We start from the raw sequence: 13,937 nt of genomic DNA, 5'->3' as shown, positions 1-13,937 counted from the left end.
GGGAGTGTGCAACAAGCAAGTGTGTATTTTACAGTAACCAATAAAATGTATTTGTAGCTTGATAGTGTCTGAATGTAAATGAACTATTTTGCTGTGGAAACTCCTTCAGGGTAAGGTACCTCTTATGTCTAATTGGAGTCAAATACACACAACCATCACTGAAATGTGCGCCTTCAAGGTTCATCTTGTTTTCTTCATACTTTTCTTTTTAATATTTTTGCATATTTCCTCTTTTTATTGCACACTTTAGAATAACTTGTATATTCTTTAGTCAATTTACTTCAAATTTGGTGGGCAATAAGACCATAATTCAACACATGTATACACTCCAATTTTTATACAGATCAGATTAAGAACAAGAGTGTTATGCACTAATTTTGAAATATGCTTGTTTTACCAAGCTGAGGTTATCAAAAGGATATAAAACAGATATTAGAAAATGGTATGCATGCTATACTTTGTGATCATCATACATACGGCTACCAGACGGAATGGATGCTCCGCTTTATTGTTCTCGGTGCTGTTATTTCACTATCCAGTACTAGAAAGGAACTACTCATGTAACCAGTATCGTTCATAGTGAGCTATCAGCCAACGGATTTTGGGTGCTGGCAGCAACTTGAGGTGGAGTCTTGCCATGGCACAGGAGTATCAAATCCTATGAAGGATTCGACGTGTTTCTGGTAACTAGCTGCAGCAGGTCATAATAAGGATGGGGTATGTAAACCAGGCTTTAAGCCAATTGTCTGTTTGTTTAGGGCTTCAGCAGCAAAACTACCTTATGTACCCAGTGGAGAAAGATTAATGTGTGTTTTTGAATTTAGAGATGGATATTATTGGGCGTTTACTTCCCCAGTAAATACCAGGTACCCATTGATGTTGCTGTGACAGCTGCTTCCCCAATTGACACCAGGTCCCCAACTGTATACAGCTGGAGCAATGTGAGTAAAGTTTCTTGCTCAAGGAAACACCAAATTGGCATAACTGGGAATCAAACCTGGAGCCTTTCAATTACCAGGCCAGTGCGCTAGCCACTTGGCTATGCTGCCTCACTGTCCTTGTCTCAACTTAATGGTGTAGGGGTTGTTGTGGAACATTGGGTTCCACTATCTCTCCCTGTGAGATCTAGACCTGGACAGTCTTTCCTACGGATTACTCGTCCTGTCCCAAGAGGATTATGCACAATACTCTAGTGCCTGAGTGGTGCACAGGCATCCCACTGTTGGTTTGCTGGGTGGTAATAGCTATTTCGCACAGCTGCCGGCTCAGTCTGTTTGTATGTGTGCGTGTAGTGGAGGACAGGAGTTCAACACTCCATTCTATTTTTGTCATGTTGTTCACATGCAATGTGTTGTTTCATTAGGCCATGGTATGTGTCGTACTGTGTGGGTGACTAGGGTCACTAATGCCAGGGGTCAGTCACTCAGAAAATCCTTGAAATTCAGTTATTAAAACTGTAGCAAATTTCAATGGTGAGATTTTAGAAAATCTCCTAGGGCTAATTACCATACCAAGTGGGGGGAGGCATATTTACTCCAGAAACTATGGAAGATCTTGCAATGGCTGTTGTTTTAGGTTGTGTGGAAAGTATCTGAAATATTAAGTGTTTGACAAATTTCTGAACTTTGGTCGACAATATTTCACTGAGTGACGGACCTCTCAACCAACATCCCTAAATTGTGCAGCACTGTTTAGGGATTTCAAATATTTTATTAGAATTTCAATAATATAAATCTTTATCTAGGTGTTCACTAGGATCATTTCATTTCTACTATTGCAGGAAACAGAGTAGCCGACAAGCCTATGGAGCCCTACCTGACTATTGACAATACCATTGTCAGAGTCTACTGGAATTCTAATTGTCTTCACAGATAAGAACTTGCTCTTAAGTCTTCAATTTACTCTCTGTAACAACACAATATAATATAATATAAACAAGTTGACTTGCACATAAACTAACTTTTGATATTTTATTTTCATAATGCACCTATCAATATATTGCCCCACCATCCTCCCCTTCGGGCATATGTGGGGCTATAGTGGGGATTTGACACAGCCGAATGTTAAATGCCCCATAGTAGGGCAAACCTATCATGTCAAATTCCCACTGTTGGCCCCAGTTGCAACACGAGGATTTACTCAGGATTTGACATAGCATAGAAAGTTACAACAAAAAAATACTCGGGTGCTTAGTGAACGATCGTCAAATGTCCCATAGTGGGGCAGCAGTTTCGTGTCAATTCCCCCTGTAAAGCCCCACTTATGCCCAGGGGGGGTGATGGGGCAACACATTGATAGGTGCATAAGTAGGAACTACGAGGACCTGTATGCCTCCAGTTTCCTGGATGAGTTTACTGTTGTGATCACAGAGACATCATCTATACTGTAATTTCAATGGTCATTCTCCAAGGATATTGAATAAAACTTGGGTCTGTAACCATTTAATCAGATAGACTTGATGCTGCCAGACCATATTATTCAAATGCTACATTTACTAATGTGCTTATTATTCCCTGTCTAAGTCATCGTATACTACTCTTTACTACCAGCAGTTCCTTAGTGTTGATGCTATGCTCTATTCCCCTACACCTTTTATATCCCATTATCACATACTTTGATGGCTAATGCCACATCTGAATTTGAGCGTGTGCACACCATAACATTGAGCTCTATTGTGCTGAATAGTCACTTGATGCTTCTCCACAATAAAACTCCAAAATCCAGCACAGTGAAATAGTTTCAAACCATAGTTTGGTTAAATGATACGCCTACACAGAATAAAGCATTACACTCTACTAATGGTTACAATTAAGTATTCATACATTGTTCAGATAAAAGCACTTTAGTTTCCTTGTTAAAACTCCAAAACTATGAAAAGCTGTGAAGTAGTGTGCTTTATCTTGTGCTGAGTTAAAACTGACAGTGTATTATTTCATGGGCCGTTAAAGTTTGAGTTTTATCTGGTAAGTGCTTTCAGAGTTATAGCAATAGACAACAAGAAAAGCAAAACAGTTGATTTGTACAGTGCCTATAGGAAAAAAATTACGGGTGCTTGTTTAATTGATCATAAGCCTTGATGCAAGGGGTTACAGAGTTGCAACTTGTGTCATTGCATTCACCATAAACTAGGGCATTCATCAAGGTATAGTTTTCAGCCTAAATACACCCATGCTAAGAAGGCTGTTCAAGCTTAGAAATGGTAACAATAAAATTACGCTTTTGTAAACAAACACATGTAACTCATGTTTGCTTTGTGGTACAGAAACAAAACAAAGATATTCTAACTCTCCATGAAGAGACGTATCTATTGGCATATCAGATATTTGAATTTGAGTCTTTCTTCATTGTTTACTGAAGTGGTTAAAGGTGTGTAAATTATTTATGTAGCACACGTTTTTACCCAATGTATTTCAATGGCATTTATCTAAAAAACAATTATATATGCAAATAATTTGGGTTTTCGCTCAGCGAGTCACCAGTGTTTTTATTATGATTTCTTTCTAAACTACTAATAGGTTTTCTATGATGATTAATCCACTTACATTGTGATTTTCAGCTCATTCCCTAAAGCGGTTTGTCCTGTATACATGGCAACTACAACCTTGATTGATGGATTGTTACACATTGTTGGTTTTTGCATTGTATCTTTATGGTCTTAATCTTGATTTCTTTCAAACCACCAAAGGCACTACTACGATGGTTACTATAAGTACAGACCAATCTTCAACTGATTCCTTTAAGCGGTTTACTTTGTAGACGTAACAGAAACTCAATCTTATTTTCCACAATCTATTGGTCATAACTCCATGAATGTTGATTAGATTTCCACCAAAGTTGATATTGTGATTTGCATTTATAATCTCTTTACGTGTACCAGATTTCAGGCTTGATTGGAGTATGCATTTGCGTTTATGTGGGGATTTATGAAAGTAAGTAAAAGATAAAAAATGAAGAAAAAAACCCATTGAATGTATCTTGCAAATGGCTAGGAAAATTTTCTTCAGTTTAGTATGTGGACTTCCCTACCTGGCCGCAATTCTACAGCAAAATTTGTTCTATTTGGGTAAGGGATCATAGTAGGAGTGGAACAGAGTTAAAAGTTTACCCTCCAAAGCTTCTTGCAAGAAAGCCACAAAAACTTCAAAGCTTTGTTGAATACATCATGTCAGTAATTAAAGATCATAACTGATGGGTGTACACCCATATGGTCTCATACATTGTTTGACAGGCTGTAGTACAACTGCTTAGACTACAAATATACCATGATTTTATCAATGACATTTACATGCTTTCAAGAAGCACATGGCTTTTTGACTGATTACACATAGCAGTATCCATGGTTACAAAGCTTTGGAAGGGTAAAACCACCTTTGAAGGTTACAAAACCTACAAAAAGCTTTCAAACCTTTGTTCCAGATCATAGTGCTACATATGTGTGAAAATCACAGTTTCTTCCTGTCAATATACCCACTGTGTAGTGTGCTAGCTTCTTTGGCCACGTGTCTTGATAAATAGAACTAGTGTTAAACATTATCTATAGAAAAACCTGCATAGGGTGGTCAGCAACATTTTAGTGGGTAATTATAACCAAGGGGCTTCTGCCAACCATTATTGTGTTTTGTCAGTGCAGAATCGGCAAGGTTAGCTTGTTATGAATCTTGTTAATACTTTAAAGTAATAAAACTAGATAGTATTCATTGCAAGGCAGGAAGTGTGCTAAGGCCACTCAAAATGAGAATATAATTTCCCGACCAAGCATTTTAAAAATTTGGTGAGGGAGGGAGGCTTATTATCATTATTCATAATTGCATCAGTATACAAGTTAAGCATGACATTATTAATTATGGACAAGCATACAACTTAAAAAGTCTAATACCTACAGCAATTTATGGTTTTACATGATTTCAATCTTTTTTCTCTTCTATGTAATAAAGTTTTATCTTCACATGTCTTAGCAGCATTGAGGACAATACAGTATCACTCCATGGAATCAGCTACACATATTTCTTCCAACTTAGCTACTGGTTGGTACAGCTTTCTACCGGGTCTTCACAGGCCAATTTACATACTTGTAAATACAATCTCTAACACTTGAAAGCAACATTTGTCTCGATCATGCCTGCCCTGCCTGCCTACAGTCACAAGACTGGAGGCCAAACAAACCAGCATACAACCACCATATTACACCAGCATAGCACATAATTTATTGAGGCATGTTGTACCGTAGCTATAATGGTACATTTGAATGTAAAAGGTTCTAACATGCTTTAATTATAAATACTGTTCATAAATATACATTAATTTTTAGAAGTTATTTTTCACAAGAAAATTATCTCTAAAGAAGAATTTGGAAAGTATGGCAATGTAAGAGCTGCCTTTACTGCTCTGGAGACCAGAATGACAAACTTGCTCAGAAAAGCTGACCACTTGATCATGAGAAGAGCTTGTATTACACAAAGCAAGGCACCAGGTGGAGCTCACCTACCTGAAGAACTCGTGACACAAATGATGATGACACAGAATATAGACAACATGCTTGATGTTCTCGCTCGTTCTCCTTACTGGAGTTGGATTGATGTTCGTCTGCTAGATACAATTGTGGTTGCTTCAGAGTCTCCTCTAGCACTTGAGCTACTCAACAACTACAAAAGTGCCATTTTCTCAAGGAAATTGGTAGACGTACTTCCACATTTTCCAGGAAAAGAAATGAAGAAGAAGCAGCACACTAAGGTGGTATCCAAAGTGAAGAAAGATCCCAAAGAAATGACTGTAGATGACCTGTTAAATTTTCAGAAGCAATTGGAGGTAGACATACTTGATGTTGCTGATGGAACAAGTATACTAGAGTCCCTTACAAAAGGATGCATAGAAGTTCACTGGTGTATTCCCACTGAATGTGTTGAGAAGGCCTTCCACTCTGCTACACTGAACTGCTACAAGTTTCATGACTTACAGTTACACTACCTCCAGATAGGATCCTATCATGTGATCCATGATCCACTAAGTACACAGGACTCAGCGTCACAAATACCAACACCTCCTGATACAACAGGTTAGTTATAATATGGTATACTAGCTACAAATATACTGGTTGTGTGTAGGAACTTGCAAGCAGTTTATTGATCACTATTATCAGTACCTGTCAGTCAACATGGATACTGAAGTAGCTCTCCAACTGATGATCTCTCAACAACTAATAGTTGATCCTATTGATGTGGCTTCATCCAGCAATTACCAATCCAATTGCCTTATCTTGGAGATGTTACGAAGGATGAGTCTGCAGCAACTACAGGGTTTCTGTGAAGTACTACAAGCCAGGAAGAGACCAGCTGGCATAGATGTTGTTGCTATTGTAGAAGGTATGATATCTTGTTACATGTGCATATATGTGACCGGATTTCATATAACAAGGCTTCCACACACACAAAATCAAACTTACGATTTTACCAGAAATGGATTGCTGGTCTAATATACTATCATATTTCACACTGTACTTCCTTCAGCACTGGCAAGTCTGGTTTCTGTAGCAGCTTTCTTCCGACCCTGTCAAAGCCACGAGTGTGAGATTGGCACCATTAAATGGCCATGGCTTTGTAATAATGGTGTGTAGTGAGCTGGGACTTCACAGAGAGCTCGCCAATAGTGTTCTCAGTCAATTTGGAGCAATTTGAGGGCCATGAAGGGCCATGGAGAGCCCAAACTTGGCCTCTGGACTCCAATCGTCTTCTTACTCCATTTTATACCCGTATATTAAGACCACCGTCCACCCCCACCCTCCCACCCTTAGTACTACCGTCTGTGATATTATTACCCGCTCGAAAAAAGTTGCTCAAAACAGGGCAAATTTTGGGTATCAGAAATGTATACACCCACTCAGTGATAGCTAGTGAACAGATGAACAATTGGTGCAAATTTTGTTTGCACAGCTGTAGGCACTGGGAAGTTATTACACAATGATTCCTTAAAATCGCCATATCTCCTAACAAAGCTTTGTGCGTCGAAGCCTTGTTTTGTCAAATTCAGTCACATATGGTGATATTCTGTTCCCTAAATAGCATCAAAAGTACTTCAAGTGACTCCACCATCCCCAGATGATCAAGGTCATGATGATTCTGAGTATTGTCCAGGTTTCCTCAGTCAAGGAAAGCCATTGGCAATAAAGCCTGCAGCTGCTTTGCAAGATTTTCTAGATGTAAAGTTTCAGATAGCAATGTTGCTACTAAGGGATGTCAATCCCAGGATAATACTAGAGCAGTGTAGCTGCTTGATGGCCAGTGATCAACACAACATATCATTGTTCGCTGCTGATGTCATGGAGACATTTCAGGAAGAAACACAAACCCCTATGTTGATACAGAAGCTAAGTCCCTACTTCACATGGGCTGATCACTCAGTCCTCACTGAAATAGTTAAAGCTTGTCACAATCCTACAGCTACAGAGATTCTCACACAATATGATACTAACCTTGATTCTTCTCAACCACTACTGGATTACACCATTGCTAATCCAGTCCACCAAATGCTTCCAAAGGATAACAGCACTCACACTGTGCTTGCTGTACAGCTTGATTTGGAACTACAACAGTTGAGTCTCCAAGATGTGTTTGACACACGTAACTTTATACTGAAGAAGTGTGAAGTTACCCCTCACACTTTACAGCTGCTCTCAGTAGCTCAAGGCAGCTCCACAATTCTCTACTGGATGATTTCAAGGTGTGTAGTTCCTCTGGTCACCTCTAAAGTATCACAGAACCTCACTGACCTTCATCAAAAGGGAATACTACATGTAGCCATTTATCCCAGTACTATACTTGCTACTGGTAAAGCATTGAGTGTGGGTCCTTTATCATTCCTTACTTGTTTTGATGAGATGGTGAGTGTTTATCACTTATTATACAGACAGCTTGTCAGCTTTTGAATTTTAGATTACCAGTGAAGGTAGAGGTGTGCTAAAGACTCAACTCAGTCAATTAGAGGTACGTAATTTCACTGTTACATGTGCAAGACATTTAATACTTTTACTGTACAGCACCTTCCTAAAGTTGTAAACCAACTTCATCGACAGTTACTAGTAGCCAAGACAGAAGCTAATAATATGGTGTCAGCAAGTGATACACAACTGGTACAACACAAAGATGTAACATTTCAACCAGACAACTTACAAGATGATCAGTCAACACAAAAAACTGACATGTCTGATACACCAATGGTATACTAATACATACTGTACATGTTATTCTATTATCACTTACAGGTACAAGAAATGGATGATGTAGAGAACAGAAGTGAACAAGATCAGTTATCACTTGTTAGTATGGCAGACATGTTAAAACATGTTAGTTTACAATAATGTGATAACCATGTGATCATGACATCACCACAGGTTCGCTCACAAAAAGGTCACTTGGTAGTGAAACTGAAAGAAAATGAGACATATAAGAAGTTTGTGGAACAACAGTTGGACAAAGAGCAACAAAAGTACTCTACTCTACTGAAGCAATATGAGGAGCTCAAATCATCATTTGGTGCTGATGATATTCAGAAAGAAATTCACAAACTGGAAGGATCAGTAGATGACGTTAGAGCTACCATTGACAAAATTGAGCTGGTGAAAATGCAGTGGACTGAGATGGTATGTAAACAATACAGTGTTATAACTACATCATGCATTAGAATGTGTAGTTATCTCAGTACTGTTACTAGGAAACACTGTCAGTTGATGGTAAACTACTAGAGGAAATGGATTCCAAGAAAGTAGTAGAATTATCAGATTCTGCAACATCTGTGACCTCACCACAAACCACAAAGTCCACAGTATCAATTGTGTCACAACTAAAAATTCTGAATGAGAAGATGAACTTAACAGAAGTATGTTGTTATTAGCAGAGTGTACATAGTTGTACATGTCATTCTACTAATGTGATAATAAGTGGCATATGAGTAAGATACTTGTGGTATGTTGTATTGGTGGGAATGTAGGCTATTAGTCCAACCTATAATCTTATGGAAGATTGAGTCTGAAGTTTTACTGTTGGCTACACCTATGTTCCTCTTAATTTCTCTGTTGTACTTCTTAGAGCTATCCACAAATTCAGCCTGTTGTGTAGTCATTATTTTGTGTTTCATTTTGCATCACCCCCAAAATAATTAAATTTTAGTATATTTCCTAGATTGCATGTACAACGTTATATACCTGACAGTGACAACCTGTGCACATACAGTGTGACACAACTGTATCATTATCTACAAGCTTAGCTCTTTCTTGATTTTATGAATGGTGGTACATGGCCATTGTTAGTTGGTGGAGTGATTTGTACTTTTCTCAGTGTTTTCTTGCAATAGATGCTGTGTGATGCTGGGTTGAAAACAAGTCTGACCCAGATCACCCTAAAAGCAATCAAAGATAATACAATCTAATTTGTATGGTTAAAGGGATGACTAACTATGCACTTTGTTCTTTGTATGTACTTTGATATTTGAAATATGATTATTCTACAGAAAAGTTCAAAACTCTTTACTTGGCTATGGGATGAAATGACCAAAAGCAAAGAAAAGATTACCTTGTTGGAGTCACAGCTGAGACAAAGTGAAACAGATCTGCAACAGGAGAAAGCCACACACAAGAAGCAGGTCAAATCATCTGAGGTAATATTCATACTATATTGTATAGAAATTTGAACTTGAACCGCTCAAATGCAACGTTGTCTCCCGAGAGTGTGAGCAATTAAAAAACTTTCTAATTAAAGGGTGTGCTACTATTTTGCTCATGATTATGAATACTCATGAGTGAAATGGGTGCCATGCCCTTTAATTAGCAGGTTTATTGATCACTTGCACTCCCGTGAGATTACATTGCATTTGAGTGGTATGTACCATATATGTGACCAGAACTGCAAAAACTCACATAATTGGACAAGCTGTACACCATCCAATAGTGCACATCTCCAAAGCACTAGAAAATCTACCATGCATTCAGTTGCATCAAAGAAGCATATCATCAATGGCAGAGATGTATTAACAATGGCAGAGGCATATTAACCAAGGCAGAGACAACGTCAGACCAGTCAGATCTTTGCTGGCAGAATCAGCCCATTCAGGTTGACCTGAAAGATTCTAACCCAGGACCCATGGGACATTCAGAGAATACGAGAAGGTCATTACATTTCATTCATGTATGCTCCCCACCAGCCTCCCTACAATCTATTTGTCCACAGAAGACACTATAGTATTGGAGGGAGTCTAGAGATACAATCTCTCCTGCAGAAGCAGGCCACCTATCAAATCTCAACTCCAACAGAGGGGTTTTAACTATAGCCATTCATGACTGAATTAAAATGTCCACTAGTATATCTGCAAGTGTAGGCGACATCCCTTGTTTCTCTAAATTCTTTCTATGCTCCCTAATTGAACTTAAAATTCTTAATTTTTCCTTATACTGGCATGGTAAGTTTGCCAGCAGATCTTGACCCAGAATGAAATGATACGTGGTAAAACTTGTTTGTATAGGGTTTTTGATAGCCAATTCAATTGTCTTCCTCAGCCCCAAGGGTCTTTACAAAGATACTCAAGCCATCTGTGGAGACGCTCAGCGGTCTAATAGTCGAATTCTGTTGCTCTTGCACTCCTAGGGAGTTCAGGAGCTGATACTAGTATACACAGCTGTGGTTTGGTAAGCCAATTATGAACTCTAAATGTTGGTCAAAAGACCATTTCTCATTTCACAGTCACCAGACACAATGCAGCCAGTGTGCCAGAACAGATATCATCCCACAGTTAGCCATGTGGGTTATATCTGCTAAAATGTGAAGGTACAGTGAAACCTCTGTGTTAGATTAGCAAGGATGTCGGATTATTCAGGTAGTATTACATAGAAAAAGTCCTTTGGTATACAAAACAATGTCAGAATATAGAGGTATTCTGGATTACAGAGGTGTTGGATTAGAGAGGTTTCAGTGTAGCCACTTTTCTCAGACTGTTGCAGATCTTGTTCTCTCATGGACAAATCCACAAAGTAAATGGGATAGCTAGTGTGGTGAATGGAATATCAGTGTCGGATTTAAGGGGGTTTCAAGGTTTCTATGGAAACCCCCTTTGAAAATGATTACACAACAGTTGAGTATTTTAATTGATTATTGTGATGTGTGCTTATAATAAGCGATGTACATGCTCAGCACTCCAAAAATAGACTTCGTAAATAGTTATTTTACAGATAATTTCACACTACAATTGTTGCCAAATGCAATCTCAGGCCTCAGAGCATATAAATTTCTAAAATTTCCTGGGGGGCATGCCCCCAGATCCCCTAGCAAATGCATGCATTGTGTTTGCACACTCACCCATATCAGTGTATATGTCCACTTTCTAAACTGGAAACCCCCCTTATAAATTCCCAGATCCGCCCCTGAATATTAGAAATCTCTTCCAGGCTCTATAAATGATACAGCCAACTTTTAGCGCAGAGTTCCATGAACGATGCTATGAATACAGATCATTAGATGACTACCAATCAGCTATTTCTTTAACCTAGGAGAAAATTGATGGCCAGTACGTTGGAAAACATCCTACAATTGCATGTGAGGGACAAAAGACCACCTTTACTAATGACCTCTACTTCATGGAACTTCTTACATTGTTGCCATGAATGATAACAAGTCTCTGTCATTAATAATTGTCAGTAGTGTTACACACTCTAATGAAACCTTCTGGCTTATTTTCAACTTGAGCCCGAAAACTATGGCCTTACAAGCATATACAGCAAGTACAGGGGTGAGGGGAACGAGCTTCTCCTTCATATGTTAAGCCTCATAACCAAGATTTTTAAATTTGATTAGGGATCGTAGAAAAAAGGAGTGAAACACATGGGGTCACCTACACCTGAAGATATAGCTACTAATGGACATTTAATCCCTACTTCAGTCATTACCCATAAGTGAATTAGGGATTGAATGGCTACTAGTAGCTATATCTTCAGGCATAGGAAAATTACATTGTTTCACTACTTTTTTTGTCCCCTTAAAATTCTTAATCCCTTATACTTGTTCGTTAATTTTTTGTAGCATTATTATGACTGGTGAACCCACGCATACTGCATTAGAACAGAAGGAATTGTGCCAGACTTATTATTTTCATCTGAATGTGCACCCCAACTATCAATTACTAAATTAGCATTATATTTAGTTTTACAAATGAAGACCACTAGTAGAAGGACCTCTGCAATCAATTCAGTCAACTCGGATGATCCATGTCAGACGTAGGGAAGCCATCATGTGGCACTACTGCGAATTGATACCTCACGCTGTCAGCAAAGATAAATGGGGCACAAAGGAGGACACAGGAAATATGCATTGTACATACTGTGGTATGCCACAAGGCACCTGTTGGGCTGAAGCAATGTCGAACAGTGAAACAATCAATCCTGTATTCTTAGAAGCCCAAACCTTAATATATTGTACTTTGTGTGGGAGGATCAAAGCGATGCCGCGTATCGTATTCTCCATACAGTACTAATCAGCTGCATAACTGTACTGTATGAGTCATACAGTACAGTTATGCAGCTAATTGGGCAAATACAGTACAGTTATGTGGAGAATTTATTTGTGGAATGTTACGTAAACAACACACTGTAAATCGCTAAAACCAGCCAAACTAATCCTACAAGTTCATTCTACGGCTTGGAATAGATTGTATAAACACTTACTGATCGTCTGATCACGAAGCTTTTTAAACACGACTCCACTAGGACAGCACGATTGATCACGTGTGTGACATTGTAAATCGCTAAAACTAGCTAAACTAATCCTATAAGTTCGTTCTATGACTAGAAATAGATTAGTTAAACGCTTACTGATATCCTTATCACCAAAAATCGCAGTGGTTTGAGTACTAGAGAAAATCACTCCGAGCCAGACACGACCAGGAAGTACAATATAACACTTAAAGCACCACCTTGCTTGTGTGTATGAAAAATACTTGGGGGTGTCTCGAGGCAAATACACCCTCGTACTGTATTTTCCATACACACGCGTGGCGGTGCTTTAACTCTAACATACAGTACCACTTTACTGTATGATATTGTCATCTTTAGTGGCCAGATGGATTGTTTCCATACTCAAATTAGATACTGACACCTTTATGTCACATTTAGTCTGATATGTAAGCTTCAGTTTCTGCAGTGGCATCAGCTGGAATTCCTACATATCAAATAGTGGCTGCTCTGATGGAGATCAGAATCTGTTTTTAAGAGGTTATATTATAAACTAGCCAGCAGTAACCTTGTGGGACAAGCAGTACTATCCATCTTCAACAGATTCCATATAATCATCATGTTGATATGTGTGTGTATTCTGAGCATTCTGAAATATAATCTAATATAATCTATATAATAATATAATTCTGAAATATAATCTAATATAATCTATATAATAATATAATTCTGAAATATAATCTAATATAATCTATATAATAATATAATCTCGGGACACTACAGCCTCAGGCCATCGGGGTTACTAAATCACTTAGTTCCCTTGGTCTTGGTATCTACCTACTATTTAGTCAAAAGTGACAACCTTAAATTTGGTTGCCAGAAATTGTCAAAAATGGCAATTTCTGATCAGTCCGATATTTTCCAAAATTGGACTTGTAACATACTTGATTTCACTTGCAAGTATTCGGTTTGAGTGGTACAGTATATGTTACCAGAACTGCAAAATCTCGCATAATTGGGCAAGCTTAAATTTCATAGCACAAAGCATTCATCCAATCAGTAAAATATCTGTTAATGTGATTGGATGTACTTTTTTAAAACAAAAGACTACATTTCAGAGTGCTTAAAAGACATATAAATGTGTTTGGCCTAGTTTTTCATACTTCTGCAAAGATCATTAAAAACGGGTAGTAACATTACCACAACTGTGTTAATACTGCCACATGGTCACAAT

The 13,937-nt window shown here is 38.3% G+C and overlaps 1 protein-coding gene across 2 annotated transcripts in view; it reads left to right on the top strand.

The window, feature by feature from the left end:
- LOC136245477 (uncharacterized) overlaps positions 1 to 13,937 on the top strand; it is a 113,994-nt gene that overhangs the window by 50,372 nt on the left and 49,685 nt on the right. For both annotated transcript variants that reach the window (XM_066037019.1, XM_066037020.1), the window contains 9 exons: positions 5,309 to 6,052; positions 6,102 to 6,359; positions 7,056 to 7,873; positions 7,926 to 7,976; positions 8,030 to 8,209; positions 8,255 to 8,335; positions 8,384 to 8,632; positions 8,704 to 8,868; positions 9,499 to 9,645. In XM_066037019.1, the coding sequence (XP_065893091.1) occupies positions 5,309 to 6,052; positions 6,102 to 6,359; positions 7,056 to 7,873; positions 7,926 to 7,976; positions 8,030 to 8,209; positions 8,255 to 8,335; positions 8,384 to 8,632; positions 8,704 to 8,868; positions 9,499 to 9,645 (2,693 nt within the window). The remainder of the gene's footprint in view (positions 1 to 5,308; positions 6,053 to 6,101; positions 6,360 to 7,055; positions 7,874 to 7,925; positions 7,977 to 8,029; positions 8,210 to 8,254; positions 8,336 to 8,383; positions 8,633 to 8,703; positions 8,869 to 9,498; positions 9,646 to 13,937) is intronic.

This window comes from Dysidea avara, chromosome 15 (genome assembly GCF_963678975.1).
Source record: "Dysidea avara chromosome 15, odDysAvar1.4, whole genome shotgun sequence".
NCBI lineage: Eukaryota > Metazoa > Porifera > Demospongiae > Dictyoceratida > Dysideidae > Dysidea > Dysidea avara.
Note: the sequence above shows the minus strand (reverse complement) of the source record. Positions and strands in the feature narration are given on the sequence as shown.